This window comes from Meles meles, chromosome 7 (genome assembly GCF_922984935.1).
Source record: "Meles meles chromosome 7, mMelMel3.1 paternal haplotype, whole genome shotgun sequence".
Classification (NCBI taxonomy): domain Eukaryota; kingdom Metazoa; phylum Chordata; class Mammalia; order Carnivora; family Mustelidae; genus Meles; species Meles meles.
In genome coordinates, this window is record NC_060072.1 from 108,418,394 (window position 1) to 108,446,339 (window position 27,946).

The 27,946-nt window shown below is 57.0% G+C and overlaps 1 protein-coding gene across 5 annotated transcripts in view; it reads right to left on the reverse strand.

Annotated features, from left to right (window-relative positions):
- Positions 1–3,061: 3,061 nt before the first annotated feature.
- TSPAN9 (tetraspanin 9) overlaps positions 3,062–27,946 on the reverse strand; it is a 192,665-nt gene continuing 167,780 nt past the window's right edge. For all 5 annotated transcript variants that reach the window (XM_046013076.1, XM_046013075.1, XM_046013078.1 and 2 more), the window contains 6 exons: positions 10,191–10,382; positions 9,721–9,795; positions 9,389–9,490; positions 8,655–8,786; positions 8,129–8,212; positions 3,062–6,632 (listed from right to left, as the gene is read on the reverse strand). In XM_046013076.1, the coding sequence (XP_045869032.1) occupies positions 6,561–6,632; positions 8,129–8,212; positions 8,655–8,786; positions 9,389–9,490; positions 9,721–9,795; positions 10,191–10,382 (657 nt within the window). In that variant the 3' untranslated portion in view covers positions 3,062–6,560. The remainder of the gene's footprint in view (positions 6,633–8,128; positions 8,213–8,654; positions 8,787–9,388; positions 9,491–9,720; positions 9,796–10,190; positions 10,383–27,946) is intronic.

The following is a 27,946-nucleotide window of genomic DNA, read 5'->3' on the forward strand; positions in this document are numbered from 1 at the left end:
CCGGTGGTCAGCCAGTGAGTGTCCCTGCACCACTCTCCATGATGCACGGACGGCTCTGTTAGTGCACCTGCCATTTGCATGTCCTGCTGCGGGCATCACCCGGGGCTGGCTGCAGTAGAGGCTGCATGTGGTGCAGGGTCGTGGGCAAGGGGCCCCCAGCGGCTGGCCCTCAGGCTCCTGGCTGAGTGTCAGAAGCCAAGACACACACTCTTACCGCTACCCGGACCCCCAGCCCATCTCACTCCAGAGTGACTGTGTTTCTGCACCTGGACCAGCGAATTCGTCCCCATCCCCAAATCCAGAGTGGGATCCTCTTTCCTCCAAATGCAAAAAGACTTCAATCTTAGTATTCAGGGGAGTGGAGGGCATCCGGTTGCCCAGTGTGGAGCCACAGGTCAATGCTTTGATGACACAAACCGTTCATTCGATCTCATCCACTCATCTGTCTAAGAAACTTCATGGGGTGGGTAAGAGGGCCAGCCTGAACAGTCCCTGGGAAAGCTGGGGGTCCCAAGATGGTGAGACTGCAGTGGGTTGGGGAAGCAGATGGAAAGTGAGCCTCTGACCTGGGGAGAAGTTGGAAGGGCCTGCTCCCTTGCTATGTAAGCAGATTTCGTCTGCAGGCCTGGCCAGCTCTCATGGGTTTCCCCGGCACCCTGGGTCAACATTCTTCCCTGAACAGCCGCAGCAGCAGCCCTCTGGTGGCTTGCATATTAGACAGGGAATGGACCCCGCCCAAGGCCCGTCCAAGGTCACCTATGTTGTTGGACCCAGACATCTGGTCTCCTCCAGCACCACTGTGAGTGTGCATGCGTGTGCACATGCGTGGAAGTACACGAGCGTGCCTGGGAGGGACAAGCTTCCGTCTGGGCCCCCGCCTCCCGTACAGCGCAGTGGGTGAGTGTCACTGCCATCTAGAAAGGCTCTGATGGCCAGCAGGGGCCTCGGGTGGGTGGGCAGCAGCAAGGTCCGGGAAGGTTTCCACCAGCTGGCCCTGTCCTGTCCACAGCTACTGCTTCCCAGCAGGTGCCAATGCCTCATGTCAGCCCCAATGCCAGGCTGTCATGTCACCACAAGGTGGGCTCACTTTGAGCTTGGGACCCTGCTTCCTACTCCCTCTCCCCAACTGAGAATAGAGAGATGGTCATTGGGGGTGGGGGAGACACAGGGTCCAAAAGCCTAGATCATTCCATTACCTTCTTCTTAAAAGCAAATACATGAGAACCCCTTACTTCCCTTTCCTCCTGCTTCTGTCTTCGGGCTGAAACCCAATGGAACAAGGACAGCACAAAGGAGAGGGTGCTGTGAGGAACCTGGACCTGGGAGGATCCTTTGGATCAAGTCAGGGGTGAAGAGGGCAGTGAGGAAAGCTTCCATCTGACCCTTGCCATCAGCAAGGTGCCAACAGCGTCGTGTCCAGGGCAGCCAGAGCTGAGGGCTATGTTCCCATTAGCCTGGGCACCCGTGAAGAGGTTCTGAGAAATTTCCACTGGACTTCTAAAACACTGAAAGCAGCTCATGAGTCCCTACTTGCAGTTTAGAGAACCCCCAAGTTGGGGATTAGGTCAAATTCGGTGTGTCTCCCTGAGTTGCCAACCTGTAATAAGAAGGCCGAGTCTTTTCAGGAACTGGTATCCCTTTCCAGAGAAGAGACGTGTATTGGGAATACGTTGGGATCCCAGGAATTCCGGTGGGGGCATCAGTGGGAGGCTCAAGGAGGGAGGCAAAGGGCACGAGCTTCCTGAAGCCACCGAGTGACGGCTCCAGTCCGCCTTGTCTGCATGTTGGATCAGCCCCGCTCAGCATGCTGGGCAAGGCTAGGTCTTAGAACTCCACAGCCACCAGAAGGAAAATCTCTGAGCCACAGGCTCAACCCATCAGGATCAGCCACAGACCACTGTGTAGCCCTGCTCTAGTGGGTCCCTGCCCTGCTCTGTGTGACCAGCCAGCCAGGGAAAGCAGGCAGCGCCTACCATTTGCCCCGCCTGGCTCTCGATGCCCGGCAGTCTGGACGGGCACAGCGGGGACATTCCACAGGCAGCTCCCGAGAGCCCGGGCCCCGGCAAGCCCTGCAGCGTGGGGTTCTGCTTTTTGTTAGCTTAAGGAGCCAGGGTAGTCCATCTACACTGCTGTCATTAAACTCAGCAAAAACGTGAGGCTCAATCAATAGCCTCCTCCTCTTTGCTGAGTGCTTTAGAAGGGACCATTGCAATGCCAATATTTCTGTGTCCAAAGTGACGGTCATTTAATCTGACTTCCCTCTTGTTTTCGCGGAGTCTTCAGTGCTGCTCCCGGGCCATTCCAGAGCAAAACGGAGGCATGGGGGGTGGAGGGAGCTTGCCCCCCACCCTGAGCCTCCACATCTCCGTTCCACAGCTCACTACCACCAGGTACCGACTTCCCTTTCCAGATTACTCTTCTGGGTCCCCAGCTTTCAGCCAGGGGGCCACTCTACCTTGGGGTTCCACCTCTTGTCTGGCGACTCCTGACCTGCTGTTCCTGTGCCCTCTTTGAGACTATCTCAGAGCCCCCACCTAAGAGAGCACAGCCTGGGCCAAGTCATGCTGTAAGTTCTCGCCACTTCTGGAAGACATTCAGGCCCAAATGGACCCCAGGAACATCAGAAAGACTGGGGAGTTTGTACCTAAAACCAATGGCCCCTGCCCCTCAGGGAAGCCATGAATGACATACTCCTTGCCCCTCCCCCAACACACTTGCGGACCTTCCTGCAAGCCGGGCAGCGTGTGACCAGTGACAGACACCAAGGGGGGAGCTGACCTCTCCTGCTGAGAGCTCGGGCCTCTGGGAGTGGTGCCCGGACAGGCCTGCACTCAGTCACCGGGCAAAGGGGCACCCTGGAGGGGACTGAGCCCCAATGTGCCCAGCAGGCCTGGAACCTGGGTCTGAGAAGGGGAGAGAAAGTCCTTGCTGTGGGGTGTCCTGAGCAAATAGTAGGGCCAGTGCCTGACCCGTGTCTGTGTCCCTCGCCCCAGCCACCGCAACAAGTACCAGGCACCACTGTGGCCACGTGAACGCAAACACCCCACCAGGAGACCGCCTGTTTGTGCTTTTGACACGTTATCAGTTTTTATTTAAAAACATGCTAAAAACATGGTGTTCAAGAAAGCCAGGACCAGGATGAAGGGAGCGCACAGATAGGGCATCTCAAGCAGGAAAGTGCATCTGAACCCAGCAAGGGAGCTGGGCCGGCTCTCCCTCCCTTCAGCTCCCCGCGTTCCCCGGGCTGGGGGGCAGGGTGTGGGTGTGAGCCCCCGGCTCTAGCCCTCGGGGGCCGGGAAGGGACCAGGCTTCATGGAGGTGCAGAGGAGCGAGATGGGAGGCCAGGGCCCTGGGAAGCCGGATGCGGGAGGGTGGCGGGACAAAGGCGGGGCTCCAGGCCCCCAGCTCCCGCCCTACACCAGGGCCCTGCTAGCTAGCACCTCCACCAATGTGGGTGGGCAGGGGGCTGCAGAGGCGGGGACAGTCCTTCCCAGCCACCTGGACTGCTTTGGGGCCACCAAAGCAAGGAGGGATGGCCACCTGGGGCCACGTGACACCATAACATCCACGTGGGGGTCTGGGGTGGGGTGAGCCACCTTCCTGGGGTGAAAGCCCCAGATGCAGGCCCATGCTGGTGGAGAGAGGGGGTGACTATGCTCCAGCTGGCGCGTGGAGGTGGAGACGGGCCCCCGACACCTGCTCCAGCGACCCCCAAGAGTAGTTCTCAGTCCCTGTTCGCCCACATCCTCTGGAAGATGGCTGCAGGAAAAGGCCAAGTCTCCGGCCCGCACTCCCTCGAAGCTGACTATAGAACCTTGACCTCCTAAGTCGAATCTGTAACCTGTCTGCATCGAAGCTGACTGAACTCATTTGGACTTTGGCAAGGGAACCCCAAGTGAGAGGGTTCATTCAGGGAACCCTGCCCAACGAGATCACAGTCGGGAGAAACTGAGAAGGCCACCACACAGACATCATGCAACGTTGCCTTCCGCGGGCTGTGTCCCACCCTGCAGGAAGGGCTAGGGGCTTGGAAGAGCATCCCTCGCTTCTCGTGCCTTCCAGCCAGGGGCGACTCAGTTGAATGCCTACACAGCCCCACGTGGGGTGACGCTGGAAGGCAGTCTGGGGACTGTGGATGAAGAGGACAGACAGGGGAGGGGTGGGAGGGGGCACTGGAGGGGAGAGGAGGACTGCAGCCGAGGCTCTGGGGCCAGAGGACAACCCCGAAGCTCCAGAAACATAAGATTGCCAGGGAGGCTATACACATCCCCCACCCACAGGTGTTAGGATTTTGCTGTGGATTTGAACAAAAACTGAAATTGCATTGATAGGCGTGAACAAACCGGCCCCGTCCCACCCCACCCCCAAGCACACAGTCCTTATGCGCTGAGTCCCCCCCGGCAACTCCGGGGCTCGTTCGCCACTCTGTCCGGTCCGCGGTGGCATGGTGGCATGTCTGCCCTGAGCCCTGCAGCAGGGAGGCCCCGGGGCAGCAGCTGCATCTCCTAACCAGGAACACGGCAGCGCCCAGGTGTGCGTGCCCCATCCCCCACCCAAGGACCCACCTCCCTACCTTCCCCAGGGACACCTCTGCACCTGTCTCGGGGCGGGGCAGGGGGTGGTCTTTATTCTGCCTGACTCACTGAGACCACCTTACTCTCCGCACTCCAACCCCCAAAATCTGGAATCCTGAACACACCAAAAGTTCTGTGCTTCTGGTCCCGACTGCATTTTACTTAGGCGAGTGGAGGCGTTGCTGGCTGTGGGGGGTGGGGGGGCAGGCCTCAGCTTTTGGAAAAGACAGGTGGAGGTTGGAGAGGAGATGTGGGCTTGGTGGGAAATTGAGGGACTGAGCCAAATGGTGCAGGAAAGAGGCAGCTGCCCCACACGAGGCCCTATCCAGGAAGGCCACCAACCCTAGCTGGCTAGTGGATAGCCTTTTCGAGCTCAGTCATGTGAATTCTTGACTTTATTTTTTTTTAAACTACAAAAACACTCCCTCGGGCCAGCGTTAAGTCCTATGGGGGCCCCGGTGGCAATCAGACCCCCTACCCTGCCTGTTCAACTCCTCTTCCCAGACATAGGCTGCTTGCTTCCTCCTGCAGCTGTAGCAAGACCCAGTCTGACTTCTCTGGGCTTCCCCCCGGGGGCCCTGGAGGACATAACTGCCACCACTCCACCATCAGTGAACCCCAAGGAAGAGAATGGGGGTCCTGGGGCCCCACGGCCATCTTCCCCCTACCCCTTCATCAGGGACTCTGCTGCCCAGTGAATGTGGCTGGAATGATCGCAGGCCCCAGCTCCGCCTTCCCCTTCTGATGGTCACGGGTCCTCTGCCCCTGTCTGAGCAGCAAAACATAAGGACTGCTTCCCCTTCCAGAAGCAATGTGAGAAAGTGAGCAGCATTTGAACTAGAGAGGTATTCGTCCGAGAGTTTCTAGCAGGAATGTCTGTGAAAGTAACTGGGGTTTGCAGAACCTGTCGCGGGAATGCCCGCATGGGGCGGAAGGGGGAGCTCCCTCCCAGCAGAGGGCAGGAGGAAGGAAGGGAAACAAGAAAGGCTGCTCATCCATGAAGAATAAGGACCCACAAGAGCCCTGGCCATGTTCCTGGTAAAGCACTGCACCAGCCCCGGGGAGGACCCCTAACTGCCCTGGCCACAGGCGCCAGCATCAGCAAACGCCTCAACCCTGCACAGGCTGCCCTCTGCGCATGCGCCTCTCCCAGGACCCGGGACACTGACGCCAGGCCCCACCGCCCCGCCCACCGCCCCTCCTGCTCAGCGCGTCCTGAGCCTGGCTCCAGCACGTCTCACCGCAGGGCCTCCCGAGCGTGGCAGGGCGGTTTGTCCTGACTGAAACCTGATGGACATCCTCTCTCCCCACCTGTCCCCTACCCACAGGAAAAAAAAAAAAAAAAAAAAATCAAACCATTACAGAAATCAACACAGTAAAAAGTTACAAATCAGAAAGCTAACCCTAAACTTATCTGAGACATAATACTCCTGAATAATCATAATCAGAGTAAAATAAAATAAAAAAGTTACACTGTAAGGTATAAAAAGCCTGGGCAAGATGCTCCCAGGGGCCTTGCTAGAGGCAGTCAGACCCCGCCCCTGCAAGCTCTCACCCTGGGGGATGGCCGTGGATGCCAGTGGCCTCCGCTGGGCAGTCTCTCCACCAGGAGGGAGCTCTCTGCTCCCCATCCCCACGGGGACAAAGTGGCAGCGTGAGGAAGGGCAGGGGCAGAAACGCATCCGTGCTGGGGGGCTCCAGGAGCACAAACCCAGCCCACCCTGTCTTCTTTGGCAAATACACAGATGCGGGAATCCAGGCGCCTCCAGCACCCCAAGGTCTGTGTGCGCCTCCTCCACGCCTCCTCCTCCCTGGCCCTCCACCCACCAAGAAGGCTGAGGCGGGGTGGGCTGGGGGCAGGCAGGCTGGGGAGGTGGGTGCAGGGGTCAGCAGTCTGGAGGGCGCGGGCAGGCAACACAAAGCTCAAATCTTCTTCCCGGGCACAGTGTCCGTGTCGGGGGGCCAGGGCGTTCCCAGCCAGCCTGCTCAGGCGTCGTACTTCTTACCAGTCCGGTGGATGTGCTGGAAGAGGGTCATGGAGAAGGCCATGCCCAGAATCTGAAAGACATGAGGAGAGGGCCTGGAACGGGAGCCCGCAGCGGGGGTCTGCCACGCGGCACCCGTAGTGAGCGGGGACAACAGCCTGCGGGCCTGAGGACTGCCAGCAGCAGGAGGCTGTGCACCCAGGAGCTCAGGCCCTCAGAGCCGCCGGCACAGACTGTCACACACTCCTCAGAGGCGAGGACCAGACACACAAAGGATGTGTCCTAAGTGGTAGCTACCATGGAACTGAGGTGGCAGACGGGAAGGTGGCAAGAACAGTAAGGCCATGCCGAGTCGCTGGCGCTGCCAGTGCGGGGCTTAACTGGAGGAGAGCCTGGCTGATCCGGCTCCAGGTGTGGTCACAGGCAGCCAAGGGGCACCTCGGTCAAAGTGCTGAACGGAGGCTTGCCCCCGTGCACACGTGTCCTCTCAGAGCTCCGCGAGGACAGCAGCGGGCTCGTCTGCTGAGCCTGAAGGCTCTTCCGTGAATCGGACGTGGTCAGACCTGCAGGCCCGGGAGCTGAGAGCAAGAAAGATCACTTCCTGCAGGTCGGCGACCTTCGCACGGACTGGCCAGCCGAGTTCCAGGCTCTGAGGGGAATCAGGCACTGAAGCCTCCTGCTTGGAGGAGCCATTCAGAAATGGCTGGAGCCATACCGAGGAGGGAGCCAGGAAAGGCTCGTCCCAGAAAGGTCAGGGGGCTCTGATCCCCCTCCAGCCACACTGGCCTCATCTTCGGGAAGGGAGGCAGGTTCTCCCTCCTCGTTCCTCTCTAGCATCTGGGCTGGAGCTCTTCCCAGCCACCTGGTCCTGCTCGAGCACTGAATGCTAAGAGGCGGCATGATGCCACGCCCATTATACTGAAGTGGAAACTAAGGCAAAGAAGCGAGGCAGCCCGCCTAGCTCCTGCACATCTCACAGGCAACGCGGCCAGGACGGCTGCCCTCGGAGCACCAGCCTATGCTCAGACCTGTTACCTGGGGATGCCGCTTTCATTCGGTTTAGGTAAGTGTCCCCGGGAAGGAAGGCAGGCACGTTCTCAAGCAAACCCACCCAGGGCTTTCATGTAACTCCGACACCAGGCCCAAGACTCAGAGGGAATGCAGAGGAAGCTGGGCCCCGCTGTGCCTGCTAACTTGGGACAGGCAGTGGATGGGAAGGCCTCTGGATGCAGCAGAGCGGGAACATGCAAGGGGGTTACAGGAAGTACTTGTAGGGGTGTGTGTGGGGGAGTGTAGGAGGGGTGCATGGGAGGATGCATGTAGGGGTGTGTGGGGGGAGTGGGGTGTGTGTAGGGATGTGGGGGGGAGTGGGAGTGTGTGTGGGGGATGCACAGGGTCCATGGGGGTGTGCATGTAGGGGTGTGGGGGTGCATGTGGGGGTGTGGGGGCTCTGCGGGGCACGGGGGTGTGGGGTGCATGGGGGTATGTGTGTGTAGGGGTGTGGAGGTGCATGCAGGAGTGTGGGCGGGTGTGGGGTGCGTGGGGCTGGGCTCCAGCCCGCATTCTTACCTGCATGATAAGGATGCACATCCCCACCGTGCCGAGCACATGCTTATTTTCATCAAACCACACCTTCACTTTTTCATAGCAGCCCTGGGGAGCAGGGACCGCAGGTTAAGGCAGTGGCAGGACAGGATAGTGCCTGCCCCCCCCCAGCACCCACCTCACTTCCCCTCCTGCCCCTGCCCTTGCCCTTTCCTCCTGTCCCTCCCTGCCACTCAGCCCTGGTCCTCCGGCCCTGGAGCTGGCCCCACCCCTCCCTGCCCAGGGTTCCACCTACAAGGCCCCACTGCATACCCTCAGACCCCCTTCAACCCCCACCTTCTGACACTCCCAGCTGTGGGTCCAGCCCCCAGCCCAAAGGTCCACCTGCCTTTTGCCTTCAGTCCTGTGTGTCCCCAACCCTACCTCTGTTAAGCCAACTTCTTGGTGTCCCCAGTGCCCCCCCCCCCCCCACCATGGGTGTCCTCTGGCCACACCGTCCCGCACCCAGGCTTCTGGGAGGAGGCCCCGAGGCAGCGGCATCCAGACTCACCGTTCTCCACAGAGGGGTGGTGGTGTTGCGCCCGCAGCCCTGGGAGTTCTCCATGCAGCAGCGGTCGGGAACCATGTTCTCCCCCAGCACCGGGTACCAATCCGTGTAGTCGGTGACGCCGCAGCAGCGCATCTGGAGGTGCGAGCCCACGGGGTCAGGTGCCCGCAGCCCGCTGTCCCCCTCTGTGCCTTCCCATCCTCCCAAGCCAACCCACAAAAGCTGCCGCTCTGCAGGTCAGCAGAGCAGACAAGGGCATCCCTCTCACCCTAAAAGGGAAGCCACAGCCCCTCCCTGGAAGCCAGAGCACAGAGAAGGTGATGCCCACCTGCTTCTCTGAGCTGGGCACCGACCCCCTGACCAGGAGCACTCAGCCCTCTGCTCACCCGCCCCACCCCACCTGCTCTGCTTTGGGGACAGTCCCAAGCCAGCTGCTGCCCCCCTCCCCAATCCAGGGCTTGCTATGGAGCTCTGGGCTGCACGGACTTGTTTTCCTCTGAGAACAGGGACCGCCTTGTCTGACCCACGATCAGGGAGGCATCCCTGTTGCTGAAATAAAAGACGATCTGTCCTCCCTAGTTCCCTTAAGGCACGCACTCCTGTGTCCAGATACCGCTCACCCTCCTTCACTCCCCTGCTGCCCCTCTCCAGAGGCATTCCCTGTATGGGGAGCCCCAGCAGCTCTCCCGGGCCCCTGGGTAGTCTGAGGCCCCGCCCCCTCCCAGCTGGCCCCTCACCTCGGCCTGGATGATGTTCCAGGCGTTCTTCAGCCCCACGTTGTTCTCTGTGTTGTACAGCAGCAGACCCTCTTTCAGGTCCTTCCTGGCGTTCTCATTCACCTGTCAGGTTGAGGGTAGACACCTGAATCCCTCCTCAAGGGGTCAACACAACTATGCTTGAATGCTCCCAGTAATGGGGAGGTCACTAATGCCAGAGACAGTCCATGGCCAATAATTCAGTGGATTCTATTTCCCAAGACTATACAGATAATAAGCCACCCATGCCCCCCCAACATGGCCCTGTCACCACCCCACCGCCCATGTGGCCCCTCCCCTCTCATAAGGCTCACCTTGTCCATGTAGACAAAGAAGAGAATAAGCAAGATCAGCTCTGCTAGGAGGATGATCAACAGGACGATGAAAAACTGGAAAGAGAAAGCCTAGGTGTGGGCACATTGTAGTGGCCATGGCCAGGGATGGGGAGCACACTAGGATGGCAGGGGGGCAGGGGACAAGTGGTCCCTAGACTGGGCTTCCCAGGTGTGGGAGAGGCCAGCTACTTCTGCAGAATCACAGAGAGGCAAGGGAGGGAGATACAGGAGACAGCCGATCAAGGAGTGGGAGGGACAAGTAGGGCAGGGATACCCAATCAAGAGGATGAGGGGCGTGGTCAAGCAAGGAACACTCTTGAAACAATTTCCCCAGGCTCAGGCTGGGTATATAGGAGGCTGATGGTCGTCCCAGGACCTGCCCATCTCAGTGGCCCAAATGCAGGGATATCAGAGTTCACGGGGCTGGAGGGATCCGGGGTCCAACTTACACTGAGGAGGAGGCACTTGTTTTCCTTGATGGCCCCCAGGCAGCCGAGGAAGCCTGTCACCATGACAATGGTGCCGATGGCGATGACTAGGTTGGCTGCAGATAGCGAGGGGAAGCTGGGGGAGAAGGTGGCAAAGTTGCCTTGGGACACGGAGAGCCAAATGCCCACGCCAAGCAGCCCGCAGCCACAGAGCTGGAGAGAAAGGAGAGCCATTAGATCAGCACTGCTTGGGGGTTCATCCCCATGGACCCCGAAGTTTGCAAGGCCCCATGCCCCAACTCTGAGACTGGGAAAGGGGGAGAACAGGGCTACAGGTCAGATAGGGCCATGGGCCTGTGCCACATCAGCTGTGAGACCCAGACAAGCCCTCAGCCTCTCCATGTCTCAGTTTTCCTGCCCGGCAAACAGCACGACACAAACCTCCTACGGTCACTCTGGGGATCCGATATTAAATCACTCTGGGGATCTGATTTTAAAAGACACAGGCAAAATCCTGTAACAACTACGGAGGGTCCCAGATACACACAGGGGGTCACGGTTATTCCACTTATCAGAGGAGAGGCCGCAGCATTCAAGAGGGAGTCCGGGAGGTGGGGCATAGCGGGCAGGGAAAGAGAGTCAGGACGGGGGCGGGGCTGGGCAGAACTCAGAGCCAGACCCCCAGGCGCCTGTGTCCTGCTGGCCCTTGTTCTCAGGAGCCTGAAGAACAGGTTTCCCACAGATGGAGAAGGGGACCCATCGGGCTGGCCGACACACAGGCCATGCAAACCCATCACTGCCTCGGCCGCCATCCACGTGAGCCGGAAAACTGGCTCTCTCCATGGCACCCCTGGGGCTGCGACGCCACTGGCTTCACCTGGGGACACTTCACTTTCATTAGTTGTGAGTTTCCACAGCTGCCTGATTTTATGCTCCACAGAGCCGATGCCCCCCACCTCCCCCCCACAACCCGCAGCTCCAAGGAAGTATGCGGAGTCTGAGGAGCCCATCCATCAGCCAGCCCACATTTACTGAGTACCTGCAGCCTGCTGCCTCCTGAGCCAGAAGAGCTACAACCTCTTCAGAGCCCTGCCTTCCTGGGACTCTGCTCTGGCCAGTAATGTCCGTTTGGAGGAGGCAATCAGTCCTCAAAGGACGGGCGGACTCGGGCAGGTGGGGGACGAGAATGTTCCAGGCAGGGGGAAAGCAGACATGCAAGGACCTGGGGGGCGGGGCACAGACAGGGATCTGACCCCCTGGCTCCAGCCTCTCCTGCTGGTGCGACCTTGCAAACACCTTGTAGGCAAAGAGCATACAATCACCTGCTTCCAGGATTGCTGTGAGAATTTAAAGGGGAGAACGCCTGGGAAGTGGGTTGCCAGCACGAGGTGCCGGTCTCAGGAAGGCCCTGACCGAGCAGCTCCTGGGAGCCAGGAGTTACGATGTGACCCCAAATCGAGCACACCCCTGTTCTCAAGCTGCTCTAGCTCCAGAGAGAGACCCCGAAGGACCAGGGAAGACAAGGCAACCCGTGAGTAGACAGACAGTGGTTCTCACATGTGTGCAGGGAAGGGAGGGGGTGGGGGAGGAGAGGCTGCCTGGAGGAGGTGGCATTTTCTTCCCTCTTTCAGTCCACACACCCAAACTGAGCCCCCATTTAGCAAGTGCTAAGGCCTGTTCTGAGTGCTGGGGGGTGGGCAGGAATGAGCAGCACAGGCAAACCGCCGCTCCCTCCAATGAGCAGGCTCTTCTTATAGGGGACATGATGGCCCATAAGCAAACAAATAACACAATTTCAGGCAGTGCCATGAAGAAAAATAAGGATAGCAAGGAGTTAGAAAGTCTCAGGGGACAGAGTAGTCACAGAAGCCCTCTAAGAAAGGTGGCATTTATTTTTAAGGGCCCAAATGAAGGAGGGAACATAGTGGGAGAATGTTCTAGATAGAGGAAACAGCATGTGCAAAAGCCCCGAGTTGGGAAGGAGGCTGGCCCTCCCCGGGAGCGGGAAGCTGCCCATGTGGCTACAAGGGAGTGAAGAAGATGACACGTGGTAGGGGACCAGGAGGCGGGGTGGCAGGGGACAGGTGGGGTGAGATCTTGCAGGCATCAGTAAAGACAAGGCGAGTGGTGTTCTTAGCATGCTGGAAGGCTCGAGGGCTGGAGAGTGACATGATGTATGTTTCGGACAGATCACTCTGGCTTCTGTTCAGGGATGGCCCCCGGGGGAGGGGGGCAATGGGGAAAGCCAGGGGAGCAATCAAGAGGCCACGGCAGGAATTAGGCACAGGCTGGTGGTGACCTCTACCAGGCGGCTCTGGAGGACTGGTGAGCAGCAATACAAGGCAGGCTTGACAGGACTTGCTGGGCTTTAAAAGATGAGTAGGATTTTCACAGATGAAGAACCAGAAAGGTCATCCAGACTGGAGCATGACGAAAGAAGTGGGGGTATTCCCATGCATTCCTAAAGCAGAGATGGCTCAAGCAGCTGGGGAGGAGTGGGACTGAGTAGAGAAGCTTCCTGGGTTGCCCGCCCATGCTGTGGAGGGCTCCTGTGGCCCCTGGACCTGGAAGCAGTCCCAATGGAACTATGTCAAGGCTCCCAAGGTGTGGGCATCCACCCAATCAATGGGCATCCAGAGCTTTCCAGGGGATGGGTGCCACCACCCCTGTGACCACTAGGTGGCGCTCCAGGCCGGGTCAGAAGCTTTGAAATGGTCCTCCAACTTCTCAAAGGGACTTTTTTCAGTCTGGTCAGTTTCTATACTGCCGTCTCAATTTTTGTTTCATTAATCATATCATGGAAATTCATGATCTTCATGCTGAAGATTTATGGCTTGAAAAGCCAGGGACTGGAATGATTGAGAGGAAAGCCCACGGCTGCCTTGTCACTCCCCAGCGATTGAGGAGCCTGCTAAAGGGACTGGCTTTGGGACCCCCAGAGATGCAGGACACCGCTACTGCCCCGCTGTGGGGACTCTGGGACCTCCAGGACCCTCCCTGGCCCTGGAAAGTTCTCCCGCCACACCTTGCCCAGAAGCCAGCTCCCACGGGGAGTGGGCCAGGCAGGGGCCCCTCTGTACCTCCGTTCTCCCTCTCCCTCCTGGGGAGAACAGCCGTGAGGTCCAAGAGCCTCTAACTGGGAACACGTTCACAGCTCAGAAACTCCCAGGACCTGGTCATCTCTCGCAAAACAGATCTCTGACTTCATGCTCCACATTCTTTGATTTGGTCTATAAGCTTCCCAAACCCCCACCCTGGAGCCTCCTTCCTGCACAGGAGAAGGGCCTGTGGCTCTGGCCCCATTCCTGCTGCCCTCTCACTCCCTGTCTGAGGTCCCACCACATCCTGGGCTGGATCCCAGGTGAGCCCTGCTGCCTACAGGTGGGACAGTGCCCACACACTGCCTGGGCTTCAGTCCTGGGGTGTAGGGGGCATTGACGCAAAATCTGCTGAGTGAATGACACCCCAGCCATGCAAAGAGGGGGCCTCCTGCAAACCCCACGACCACTCTTCCATACCCTCAGGGCTCTCCTGCTGAGATGAAGCCTCTGCTCCCCTCTCAGACCCACGGGCAGACCCCCAGGCAGGAAGAAAACAATCAGGGCCTAATTTCACCGTTAAGGACAGCAACAGGGGATACGCAGCCATCCCACTGCCAGGCTGGGCCCACACCTGGATTCCTGGTTTTTGGTGTGGGGCCTCTCCCAGACCCTCACTCCAGGAGAACGCTGAGTGCACACTGAGCCTGGGCTGACAGGTGGAAGGCACTGCCTCGGCCCCTGCTTCCTGGCCGGGTCCCGGCCACACTCCCCTTCCTGCCTCTGACCTGTTTCTCAGCTCAGCCTGCACAGAGCTGCCTAAATCCTTTTTCCAAGATGCTGCTTTCATCAGGCCATTCCCCTGTGTGACCTTACAACTCATTAGCTCTCTGAGGCCCAATTTCCTTTAAAATGTGGGCTTTAGACTAGAGAACTTCTTAGGTCCCTGCCAGCAAGGGCTTAGCCAAGCCTGAGACACAGTGCCATTGCACCCCTGCCTGATGGTTCAAAACCCAGGGCGCTTTTGCTCCTCTGGGGACATCTGGCAATGTCTGGGGACATTTCTGGTTCGCACAGCTTGGAGTGGGGAGCTCCTGCTGACATCTGAGTGAAGAGAGCCGAAGGTTACTGCCAAACAACAATGATGCCCAGAAGAGCCCCTCACCACAAAGAACTACCCAGCCCCAAGTGTGAAGAGAAGCCAAGAAACCCTGCCCCAGCCCCATCCCCGTGCCAGGCGCCCACCCCCAGCTACTGTGAGAAGACACCATCACAGGAAGAACCCGGTGTGTCCCCTTCCAGGGCTGGAGCAGCATCCTGGTTCTAGAAGGGACAACAAAACGTGAGAGGAGTAAAGAGGTGACAAGACTCCATCTGGGAAGCTGGTGAGAACCGGGGCAGGGGCAGGGGCAGGGAAGAGGCCAATGTCTGGTGCGTGGCAATGGGCAAGAGCGAGGAGCTAAGGTCAGAACAGGTTTGCTGGGTGGGAGGGCAGGAAGACAGGAAGCAGACCTCTGAAGCCAGAGCGAGGGGCTGGGGAGGGTGCAGCAGGAATGGGGGAGGGAAGAGAGGGGCCCACGTGGAAGGTGTCCCGCACAGGAAGGAGACAAGGCCCGCAGTGGCACAGCCAACGCTCACTGCCAGAGAACTTAGCTGGGGGCCTTCGAGAAAATTCCCTTCCCAACCAGAGGGCTGTCTCAGCCAAGAGGACCAAGCCACAGTCAAACCCAAGCCAGGAAGAGACTCTGGGGTGAGGCAGGGTGACTCAGGGAACCAGGATCTAGCCAAGGTTAGCACCAACCGACCCAAGGTTATCAGCCAACATGGTACGGCCTAGGCCTGGTCAGCACCCCTCTCCAGCCGGGGAGGCCCAGCGACCGTCCTGACTACCCAGCCTTCCTGCTCCCTGCCCCTTGCCCCAACTGAGGGCATTTCTAAGTGTTTTCAGTGCCGCACCCGGAATAAATCCACATCCAAACGTGAGAAAACAAGCTCCTACCGTTGCATTTGCCTGAGGCCTTGATCTCGTGAGGGCAGGGGTTGGGGTCAGTTTCGTTCCTTGCTAACTCCCCAAAGCCTAGAACAGAGTCTCATCCCTGGCAATGGCTTTGGGTGTCCCTCCTACAGGGCTCTCCTGTGCGGCCCTTCACTGACTGCAGAAGGGAGAAGGTTCAGGCCCTTCCCAAGGGCCATCTCAGGACCTTCCTCGTCACCCGTGGGCCCATCCACCAGATGCACAGCAGGCAAACTGAGCCCTAGCCAGGCTATGGCCATATAGTGGACAAGCACTCCAGGCTTGCCTCATTTATTAAGCCTGTTGTAATTAGCCAAATATCCCCATGGCATTTTTCCTCCTCTTTAGTTTGAATCCTATTGATTTGTAGTTTTAATACGTGTTTCTGCCTCATGTCCTTATGTATTTTTCATGCAGGCATCCCATTTCTCTGGGGGTGAGTCCCATAATTTCCCCTTCAAACCATCCACCCTTCTGAGCTTCTACCCCTGACTTAGCACAGCGGGCAGCCACTCCCTGCTTCCCCTCATAGCTGTCAGAATCTGTCCCCCATGCAGGGGTGGCCTGCCCCGAGAGTGACCTCCAGGGCAGCCCATTAGGGACCTGCCAAGCCTTCTGTGTAGACTAGTCACCCACCCCTACTAAAACACCAGCTGCTGGGACCAGGTTCATGCTCATCTATTCCTCTTCCGGGAGGGCCTAGAACATGCCTTGAATACATCAACATTTGCTCCATGGACAGATAGATGGATGGATGGATGGATGGATGGATGGATGGATGAATGGGTAGGAGGGGGTGGGAGGGCCTGAGCAGGCCACAGCCTAGGAACAGGACCAGGACCAGACACACAAACCCACTTGAATAAAATCCCCCCATCACCTCTTCATCTCTACTCTTAGAACCCCCAAGTGCCCTAAGTTACTCCCAACTGACTCCCCTTCGCCCCTCGTTTGCCTGTGTAAGCCACCCGCTATGTACCTCACTTCCCCTCAGACCCCCCCCCCCCAGGATGTTTTCATCCCTGTGGCCTCGTGTGTCTCTACAGAGTCCCCCAACTCGGCCCCAGCACCCCACCAGCCTCACCCCTCTGCTCTGTTGGAGCTTTTCAAACACTAGGTCTCAGCGCTCCCCAGCACTCTCTATGAGCCACCGCCAAATGCAGCATTTGATGGCATTTACTAAATTAGTGGATGTGGAGAATAAAAAAGAAAACCAGAACGACTTTCATTTCACAGCCCGTCGTGCCACTAGTAATGGTCCAGCCTGGCCCTGGGAGAAGCCAGTCTGCCAAGAACTTCATCCCAGGGAAAATACTCTGCCCCAGGAGGGGGCCGTCATTGTATTGCTGATACCCCTTGCTTCCAAGGGGCCCTGCAGCTCATTCAGTGTCATGGCCATAACCGCAGCAGGGGGCGGGGGGAGCCAGACAATGTCTTTGCCAAAGTCACCCTGCAGGCAGGAAGATCAGAGCACAGAAGGGAAGTGAACACTGGGTGACAAGTCTCCACGTAAGGCTGTCCCTGGCCCCAGGCAGACCAGTCCCCACTGGCACACCAGTGTCCCAATGCTCAGCATCCATCCATACCCACCACCCCGCCTTTGCACAATTCCGGTTCATCAAGAATTCTTTCTTAGTAACTCAAGAATGCACTTCCTTGGGGCTGACATACATCAGTCCTAGTTTTGCTCAAGCAGCCCACCAAACACAAGTGTGGCAGGCTTTTAAATATTTGCAGGCCTGTATCTACCATGCCCTCCCAAGTCTATTCATGGCTTTTACATCTTTGTCTCATCCCTGTCCCATGCTTGCAGTCAGATTCCTGCGATGCAGGGGACAGCACGGAGTACAAAGATACCCCTCTCACCCCCTACACTCTGGGCTCTATACTTCTAGTAATCTAGCCGCAGCCCTCCTGACTTGTCCGGCAGCCCCCCATGGTTTTGGCTCACGCTAAGCTTGTGCATAATTTAAAGTAAAACAGCATGACTCCTCGGTCATTCTTTTTCTGACCCCACACTTTCTCTCAAAGCCTCCAATTTCTTCACAACTTCACCTCGCAGCCCCTAATATCACCAGCTTACATAGGTGACAGAGAGATCACACCCATATTTCTAAGCTGAATTTTCCTCCAAATAAACATTACATAAAGCATTTGCATACCTAAAACCCAGTTACATTTTGATTATCACAGAATGAGGTTATTTTCTCAGATGGTTCTAGGAGAGAGCATTTAAACACGGCCCAACTTCAGGGGTGCTGTTGTCTGGTTGCTGCAAGGCTTGGAGGTGCACAGAGCTCTTCAGTGATGTTTCCAGAGGCCACTTCTCCCCAGCCAGTTTTGTAGAGACACTGAGACCATAGTAACCCACTCGTGAGACCTGCCCCCATCCGTTGAGAGTGGGTCCTATCGCTATGCCTCATGTATTGTGTGCATCCCCCAAACTCTAAGAAGTACACGACAATCAGAGTCTGTGATGAGGGAAATCCCACTTGAGACTTTGAGGACAGCCTTGCTGAAGGTCTTGGCTGGGGGTAAAGGTCCAGGTACCAGCAGTCCTGGCCCCCAGCCAGCAGCACAGAGGGCTTGGTGTCCTCTGACCCCGGGAGGGCAGGAGGCCAGCCTTATTGAAGCACTGCCCATCTGTCTGGGCTTCCCAGCCTCAGCACGAAGGGCATCTGTCCCACCCAGGGGCTCACTTGAATCAAGGCATCTGCTGGACTCCAGGCTGACCCGCCCGGGGGCAGGGAGAGTCTGTGTCTGTCCCTGGGTTTCAAAGGCCAGGGCAGGGGTGCTGAGAGGGGGCCTAGCCCCTGATTCATCTGATGCCTGACAGCAAGGGGAGCCCACGCTGCATTACCCTAATGCAGCCCCCTTACACTCCGGTCTTGTGCAACTCCTCCTCTGTCTGGGAGAAAGGCCCGTGGAACATCAGGGCTCACCTGTCCCAGCTCCCCCTGCATCCCAGCCCCAGAACCCTCTGGAAGCCTCTGGTGGACAGCAGGTCCCAGATCAACTTCCTCAGGTGCCAGCATCTTCCTACTTCTCAAGCCGAGCAGGGGGTTGGTGGGGGGGAGGGGGAAATTAAAAAGGAAGTAGAGACAAGCCCTGGAGCACCTAGGGGAGCCCCAAAGTGGGCCAGAGGCTGCCGGCAGGAAGCCCGAGGAACAGCCCCCAGAAGGACCACAGAGTGATGTGTGGCTGGGACGACGAGGAGCGGTAGATGACACATAGCCCCAGCCAGCCTCGTAAAGCAGCAGCGATCATTCACCAGTCCATAAACATCGATTCCCACTGCCATCACGGCCGTTCGTTGGTTGCCAAACATGCAGAGCAGATGCCAGGGAGAAGGGATTCACACAGGAGCACCTGCAGCCCGGCGCTGCCCAACTGACCCCACCATCCTGTTGTGCCCTGGAGCAGGAGCCAGAGGCCCTGAAAGTGAGATCTGCTTGAGGACCTAGACAGAGGACGCCTGGGAGGACACACAGCTGCTTCATGTCCCTCATTAGGAACACACAAGAGGAAGGAGGCTAAAATGCCAAAGGGACAGGGGCAGGCATGGGAAGAACTTCCCAAGAGGGAAGCTGACAGTTCTTTGTCCTTGGTCCCTTCTAGAGGCTCTGTTCCCTGAGCCAGTTGGCACACTGCCCTCTGCTGGGACAGTTGGGGGAGGGGAGGGAAGGGCAATGACCCTTGGACATGTGTTTTCCCCGAACTCCGGAACTTGTCAACACTCGACAGGAAACAGCTCGGAGCCTGAGGCCACCCGCACCCATACTCAGGCAGGGTACCCGTGTAGGAAGGGATGCTGTCTGTGCTGGGGTGTAGCTCTCCTTATCTGCAACCCCAGGGCCACGATGGCCTGAGCCCCTGAGCCTAGGGCAGACCCACATGGGAGCACAGTCAGAGGCAAGCTCTTCACTCCCAAGGTCGCTGTAAATTGGGAGGGAAGGCGCCAAGGACTCAGAAGAGCCTGTCAAAGGAGTCTGGAGAAAGGATTTTCCAATCACCAGCACATTTTTTCCTTCCTGCATTTGTTTTATTTTGTGCATCTGGGGAGAAAGGCACTTCTGACAGCATCAAAGCGTGGAGGCATAGGTGCAGCCGGGGCTGCCCTGGGAGGCAGGGATGGGCTTAGGAAACCAGTCTTCAAGGATCACAGTGACACGGGCGGCCACCGGGGCTTCTCGGAGAAGGCAGAACCACCAGCCGCCCGCATCTCAGGGCGGTGGCCTCGGGGACAGCCACGCGCTGGACAGCCACGCGCTGCACAGCTCTGGTGGGCCACCCGGCCTTTTGGGGACGATGCTCTGCTGCTAAAGGCCTCGGAGAAAGAAAGCAGCTCCCTGGCACTCGGGGACACAGAGAGGATGAATAGGATCATGCCTGCCGAGCACTTTGTTCCTTGGAATATAAATACCATACAAGGTCCTGTGCTATTATTCAAACTCCTTGGAAATGCAGGGGAACAGGCCAAGGATCCCTTGAATGCCCATCACATCTTCCCCGGCAAAGAGCCCAGATGAGAACATAACTCTTCCTGGAGAACAGGCAAGGGGGTGGATGCCATCCTCCTGTTTGAGGAAAGGTGCCCCCCGCTGCACCCCAGAAAGGTGAAGAGAAGTCACACGGTACAAACATGTCCCTAAGTGGCGGCTCTCCGGCAATGACAAATGCATGCCCTTTTAATAACCATCTATGGCTCAAGTTCAGCAAATAACACTCTGTAATTACAGTACAGATACCAGGAGAGATCGTGGCTAACCACCAGGCCCATCTGCGGCCCCAGGACAGCCACCCACGCACACTTCCGCTATAACCCTTGGACGTGGCCGCCACATGACTGGTCTTCTCTCCAGGGATCCGATGCCCACAGCCTGATTATTTACTCCGCCAGATGGGAGCGTGTCCACCCATGCCAGGATTTGGCATTTCTGACAGGCTTCGTGGGGAACAGAGTCTGGTGATGGTCACATCCCTCTGTCAGATGTGGCCTCAACAGCAACCTAAGTGAGCCCCCGAGACCCCTCCTACCCCATGCCAGGCCCTGCCCGTGTCTTCGTCCTCCTGGCAGGACAGCCCGCCCTACTGCTCTTGTCCACGTGCACGCGATGCAGGGCTCTCCCCTGAAAGCTGCCTGTTCATGGGCTGGCCAGACCTCACTCCTTGTCCCTGCCCGACCTCCCTGGATTAGCCCTTTGACGCCATGTTGCTGTGGACAGGAACGCACAAGGGCTCTCCAGCACGGACCAGGCGCCGCCGCGCAGTTCCCGGGGCTTTGCCTCTTCGGCCTCATTTAACCCTCTCAGTGGTGGGGGTGGGGATATTTTTGTCCTCCCTGTGTTACAGGTGAGAGAACAGAGGTGCAGGGAGGTTAGGTGGTGAAGGGACCCACGAAATCGGGCTCCAGAAACCGTGTTCTAACACGCCATGCCCCACTGTGTGGACCTAGGTCATCCCAAATCGGCCAGAAAGGATGTCGTCTACACACGTCTGTATCTGAAGGGAGGCAGGCTGGCTGTGGCACGGTGTGCAGAAGCAGGGCTCCACGGCCTGGAAGCCTACTGTGCCTGGGGGCAGGGGCAGGAAGAGAACAGGCAGTGACGGTGGATAGTGGCAGGGGTGACGCAGGGGTGCGGGGTGGTGACAACGACGATGAAGACAGGAACAGCACTGATGAGAATGCCAGCATTAGTGGGCCCACATTACCTGCCAGCACCGTGCCAACCCCTCTCCACAAAAACCATACAAGAAAGTTACTATCGTTACCCTCTCCTCCCCTGTGCACATGGAAAAACAAAGGATTGCAGATTACGGATCTCATCTAAGCGCCCACATGGAGCTGGTGGGCCCGGGATTTTAATCCAATTTGATATAATTCCAGATCCTATGGCTGAAACCTCTCTGTGACTCCTATAAGAAAAATCCAAGACCTCGTTTTGTTAAACCTTTTCAACAACTTTCTAGGCCGATCTGAGTCAAGGGAGGTGGGAAGGGAGTGTTGAAGAATGGAGGGACCCAGGAAGAGAGTCTGCTGCGAGGGAGGGAAGGTGTGCCACGGCTGGATGGAACGGGGTGAGGGGCAGAGAAGGTGGGCGAGGACAGGGAGCGAGCAGAGGGGAAGACATGTCCCATCTACGGGCAGGGTTGTGTGTATGGCGTGGACATGGGCTGGGGCTGCCAAAGTCCAGCCAAGGTAATATACCTACTTCACTGATCTCACCAGAGTTATGGAAAGTGTTGGTTTTACCTCTGCAAGAAGAACCAAGAAGAAACAAAATAAATTAATGTAGAGCTCAAGAGGCCTTCTTTTTGAGCCTGTATTTTCATAAAAGGGGATATGGTGAAAATAATCACAATCACCTGCCGTTTGTTTTCTAGAATGTTCTTTCACATACACGGTCTCTCTCACACACACAGTCCCAACAGCCTCATGAGGAGGGGTCACCCCGCTTTATAAATGAGCCCAAGGGAGTCAAGCCCTCCTCTCATGCGGTGCCCGTAACCAGCCTATGTGGTCGGCAGAAGAGCTTTATCTGACACGCCCCCCCCCCCCCCCACCCCGGGGAATGGAGCTTCAGAGCAACTCACAGAAGCAACTCAAAGACTGTCTACTTTCTAGAAAGGACGAACAAGGAAGGCCTGACCGGTGATCTGTTCACAGAGCCTTTTGCCGTCAGTCTCTTACCAGGCTCCCCATCCAGAGATGGGGTCCCTACCCCAGGAACATCCGAGCCAGCTGGACCCAGCAAGTCTAGGAGACAGAAGCCAGCCACGACATAGGACTACCCGGCCGGTACTGACGTCCAGGTCCAGGAAGGCTGTGCACAGCTCTGGCCTTGGAACCAAGGAGACTGGGTTCCAACTCCCAGTGCCCTCATTCACCCTTGGGGTGTGGGTGCATCTCAGAAAACAACGTTCCCGGTGCTGGCTTTTAAATGGGGGGATCGGTGGTACCTACCAACAAGAGCCGTACTTGGGATTGAATGAGATTCATGAAAATAAACTCCCAGTGTGGTGCTGCACACAAAGCTACAAAACAGGAGTCGTTATTAGTATTTATGGGCCGCAGTCACAGAGACCAGGCGGGGTGGCTGTCAGCCGGGGCCAGCGGTGGCGAGCGGGGGAGCCCAGCTGTCCCAGCCCCAGCCCTCCTCCCCCCATAGGGCCCAGCACGTCCGCCCAGACATGCTTTACTCACCCTGCCGTCCTCCCGCTCCCCAGCCACCCAGCTCCAGGAGGCAGCTCGCTTTCCCGATTTGTGAGCTGCTTTCTTTTGGCAGGGAGCTGCTGCCGTCTGTGCTCTGGACCGTAAAACAAGTTTTCATCAATAAATTAAGATAAGCGGAAAGCCAGCTCAGGAGGAGGCGGGCTGAGGCGGGCAGGTGGGCGGGCCAGAAGCCACTCTGTGACCCAGAAGGGCCGGAAGTCAATCCAAAGCAAGACTAGGGCTCACGGCCTCCTCTCCCTGGATCTCTAGGGCCCTGTCTGACCCAGACTTCTCAGAGAAGGGGGAGACACAGGAAGTAACCGTGCCTCTCTTGGGACCCATTCCATCCTCAGGGCGGGTAAGCAAGCGTCAGTCACTGGTAACATCAGGTTCTCAGCAATGCTCAGAGCCAAAAGAATGATCCCAGTCACCACACGAGACGAGCTAAATCTAATCAGACCCCGGCCTGCCCCATCACTAACACGAGAGAGCCACCTCTAAAAGCAAAAACATCATTCCTGTGGCGCTTCCCCACGCCCCTGTGAACCACCAGGGCCCCCCAAGTGAACCGTGCAGGCCTCTGCCTCCATGCCTTGCTCACAGCCTCTCCAGCTACCTACAACCAGGTAGACTGGGTTTCTTTTCACCTTTCTCGATCCAACCCTTCAAGGCCCAGCTGCTGTCCCGCCTCCTCCTCCAGTCTGGCCAGCCCCCTCCCCTCCCGCCCTGACCACCACATTCTACAGGGGCTCGACGGTCTGACAACTCATCAGCCTTAGAACCTTCTCCCACCTTGCCAGTGCTGACCTTAGCCGGGTGTGTGTTCCAGCCTACAACGGCTGCTCACAGGTGCCTCCCGTCACACCTCTCTGTGCATTGCCGGGGCCCTGAGCTCAGTACTGGGTGTAGAGAGAGCATCCTTATCAACAACCAGGTTGATACCGACTGAGCGAGCCCGAGTGAGGGAGGGCCGTGGGAACGCAGAAGCAAGGCCGGTTTTCAGCTCAGCAACAGGAGTGCTTCCCCAACCCTGGTGCGAACGTATACAAGCCCCTTCAGTCCCGGCACTCGTCTGCAAGCCAGGCATATGGCGGGAGACAGGCCAGCTGTCTGTCCACCAGCACACACGGAGAGGCGCGCGGCTCTGCCTGCGTTCAGGAGTTAGTCGACAGGTAAGCATGTAGTCAAAGCCACGTGGTGAGCCCGACCTCACAGGACCCACCATGGTGCACGGGACAGCAGTGAACCTCGGTGACTGGATCTATCCCCCCAGCCTCTCTCCGCCCCTCCACCGCTAAAACAAAAGGCTGAGGTTAATAATATCCCAAATCCTTCCCAGCCCTAAGAGTCTGGGATTTCATCTCAGCTCCAGCCTCCCCCTAGTCGGAGTTAGTCTACTCTCTGAGGGGAGAGGCCAAGGCTTTCGAGGCTGCGGGACCTGCTCACACACCGCGGGCCTGCCTCCTGCCCCCCACCTCAGGAGGAGGGGCACCACTTCTCTTGCAGAACAGGGCATAGAGGGAAGGTGCCAGACTGCAGGCTGAGCCTGAGAAGGGCTGTGTCATTTATGCTTACCCGTACCCTGTGATCTAAACCCCCAGTTAGAGAAATGGATGACACTGGGACAGAAGACTTGCTGCACCCCCCCAACCCACCTGCCAAGGATTCAGTCGGATGCCCATTCAGCACCGTGCCTCAGGAACCCGCCACGTACATCCACTCAAACAGAAGGCAGAGATGGCAAAGTTTCAGGCCACAGTGACATTAAATCAAGACTGCTAATTATACCCCAACCTGGATATAAATCAGAATCGATCACTTCTGAACTCAGGCACTTCCCATACGTGGAAGGAGCAGAGTAAAGGGAGGGCTTTGATCAAGTCTAGGCTTTGCTCTAAAGCAAATCCCAAATCCCAGTGGGCCCTCCCTCCCCTTTCCCACCCCTGCCCCTCTCCCCGACACACAGATAAGCACTTCCTTCACCAAGACCTGGAGGAGGCAAATGATGCCATTTTACAATGAGCAAACAGAGGGCAAAGGACCTACACGGTAAACTGTGAGCTGGCAGGACGCTGAGAACGAAGTTCAGCAAACGGAACAGCAACACGTTGACAATAGCAAAAAGAAACAATTACTACGCATTTTCATAGGAGATCGTGAGGAATAAATTTGCTCTTGCTTTTGCTTATTCAACAGAAAAAAAAAAGAGAGCGAGAGAGAGCAGGAGCCGGAGAGGGACGCGGACACAGCAGAATGCAAACGCCTGCACTTTGCGGCTCAACACCTCCCTTAAGCTCTCTGAAGAGTGTTTTTTGAGATACAGGCTGACACGAGAGCCAGAAGAAATAGAAAAAAATAACACCGTGAGTGGAGAGGTTTAGGGTGCTGCCACCAGGAGCACCCACAAAACAGACACCCTCAAATTAGTGGGGAGATGTGCTGCTCCCATTCCCGTGGCAGCTTTGCATCTTCGGAAGTGGAAGTTACTTTAAAAAAAAAAAAAAGACAAATTTACTCGGAGCTAGAACCGTTAACATCCGTGGTACCAGCTGCTCAGGGGAGCGAGAGCCTGGCTTCGGTTCAGGAAAATTCTGACCTCTCTGCCAAAGCTAGTCTCCCAGGTCGTCCTACAGATGCCACCCCTTCTGCAGAAGCGGGTCGCCAAGGCCCAGAGAGGAGGGGTGCTCAGCCAGTGCCCAAACCGCTGCTAGTGGGGGGGTGCGAGTCCATGCTGGGGCTCCCCAGTGTTTGTCTGTGGGCATGATGCTGGGTGCGCTGGAAACCGCGGACTCAGGTGAGGACCACGCCCCCTCTGCCAGTGCCCACGCCGCCCCTCGCGTCACAGAATGCCCGAGAGCCTCTGCTTGCCCTGAACCACGGTACTTGTTTTCCGTGGCGTCGCTGGTGCTCTGAACATTTCCCGGATCACGGTGTCCATCCTGGCCTCCTGAAAATGCGCTTCTCCACACATGTCCCCCGCCTTGGGGACGTGTTTCCTTCACCCCTTCTTCCCTTCTGGAGTTAAAACTTGGATCTGCGGCCAGCGGCTATGAGCACAGGCTCTGGAGTGAACACGTGGGTTGTGAACCCCAGCTCTACCCTTTCCCAAATGTAACAGGCTGGTTGGCCTCTGTGACTCTGACCCTCAGTTGTAGAATGAGCGAAGAGTGCTAGCTCCAAAAACATCCACGCAGTCGACTTACCTTACAAGATGGTTGTGAAAATTAAATAGAGCTAAACTGTAAAGCTCTTAGCGCAAGAGCACAGTCTCACTTCATTGAGGTGCACTACGGTCACGGTCATCGCTACCCTTCTGCATCTCATCCGTCTCAGATCCGCTGCCGTATCCCTGCCCATCTCCTGCATCCACCTCGTCCTCTCCAGGCCCAGAGCCCACTTCCTGCTCTCACCCCTTTGGCCGGAACACTGGGAGCCGCCCCTGTTGGTCACCCCACCTCCTCTGTCATCACCGCAATATAAACACTCTGCCCGGAGCAAATGGTGCCCCACAGTGCAGACCCTGGAGGGCTCCTGCAGCCCCCAGGACGTGGCTGGAACTCCTTAGGAAGGCGTTCATTCAAGACCTTCCATGGGCTCATTTTTTCATCATTAGTGCACGACTGTCCCCTACAATGTGGGTACCCCACCCTCTGTGAAATATCCCATGCCTTTGACCCATATACCTCTCCTCTAGCTCTTCCCCCACCAGCCATGCCTTTCCCTTCACCCCCTACTGCTCAGCAAGGCCCATCCTTCCCAGGAAGGGTCTCTGAGGTCAGAGACCCCCCCTTATCCTTCCACGTCCGTGCACTCCAACACCCGACAGCTCACGGTACCCAACACATTTTGCCCTGCAATGATTTGCTTCTTGTTCTTTTGCCGAAGCCAACTCTCATTTTGCATCTCCTACAGCACCTCACAGATAGTAAGCTCCCAAAAGGCAACGTTTTTCAAGTCAGAGCTATGTTTTCCTGAAGGCAATCTCCCAGCAGGATGGGACCGAGATGGTACAATTTGTTCTGTGTGGTGCCCAGCCGGTTCTCCACTCACCCTGTCAAGGACCACAGGGGTCAAGCAAGCCCCCCTCCATGAATACCAGATGCATCCGAATTCTTCAGTAGCCCAGCCATATCCTGTCAAATGCGGCTACATCCATGCCCCTACCCCAAGGCACGTGACCACAGGGATTACCAAAGTTCTTCTTTTGTGTGACTCAGTCACGCAATCATCTTGCTTTCTTTCCATGGTCATCATTAAGCAGACGATGACAGAAACGATGTCAAGCAGCACTGAGTGCATCCCAGGACCCCGGAGGGCTTGGCCAGACCACCGCAGGGCAGAAGTGGGCGTCCCCTCCCTGGGTTCCAGGCTCGTGCGCTCACTCACCTATTTGCTCTCTCCACCCGAATGCCTCACGGGCATCTCTCCCTTAATAGCTTCATGGGAGAGATCTTGATGCTCCCACCACGGGGAACCCAAGAGTCACCACCGGCTCTTTGCCTGACCTAATGTCACGCCCTCCATTCCCCCATGTGGCAGGTTCTGCCTCCAAGTTTCATCTCTGGTCCGTCCCTTTCTCTCCGTGTCCACGGCTCCCATCTCTTCCTGAACCGCTACCCACCTGTTCTGCTTTCCCACCTGCACTCTTGCCCTCCTCTAACCCATTCTCCAGAGAGCAGCCAGAACGGTTCTTGTTCAAACTCCCAATTCCAAATCCTTCCCGCAGCCTGCGAGATCTGGAGGGATCTGGCCTCTGCCTTCCTCGCGTCCTCGCTCTGTGCACACCAACCTCTGTCGGCTCCCAAAGCACCCCATGCTACTTTGCATTTGTTGTTTCCTTTGTCCGGAATGTTCTTCCATAGGTAGTCACGTGGCTGGTTTATTCTTACCCTTCAAGTTTCCATTGCTTCCTTCCCATCCTGTATGACAATCTGTTATGACTTGGAGTGTTTGTTCAGAATGTCTGTCTTCCCTATAAGAACACGAATTCTAGGAGATGAGGGAGCTCTGACTTGTTCCTTGTGCTGGGCACTGCGTTGTGGCAGGCCCGCCATAAAGGTTCCATAAATATCTGGGGATGGGAGGAACGAAGGGAAGGAGGAGATCAGGACTTGGAAATCCTCTGTCCTTGAGAACTTTCCTCCGAAGTAGCATTTAGGACACACGAATGAAGCTTCTGGAGCATCCCCAAGATCCCAGGAGCAGTGTCAGGGTGCTCAGAGAGAATGCCATGGCATGTAAAGAGCCCCCGCAAACAAGAACAAGATGGAACGGGCCTATAGAGCCGATGGCCTCGAGTGAGTTAAAATCCGCACCCTGGCCACCAACCTTAGGAAAGCTACTTAATCTCTCTGGCCCTTAACTTCTCATTTATAAAATGGAGGCCATGCCAAACTCACAAGGCTGTGCAAACACAGGGCTGGGTAGAGAGAGGACGTTCATGTAAAATTCTCTTTTTCCAAGGACGCTAATCAGACCCACACACTCTTTCTAATTAAATGAGCTCATCCTT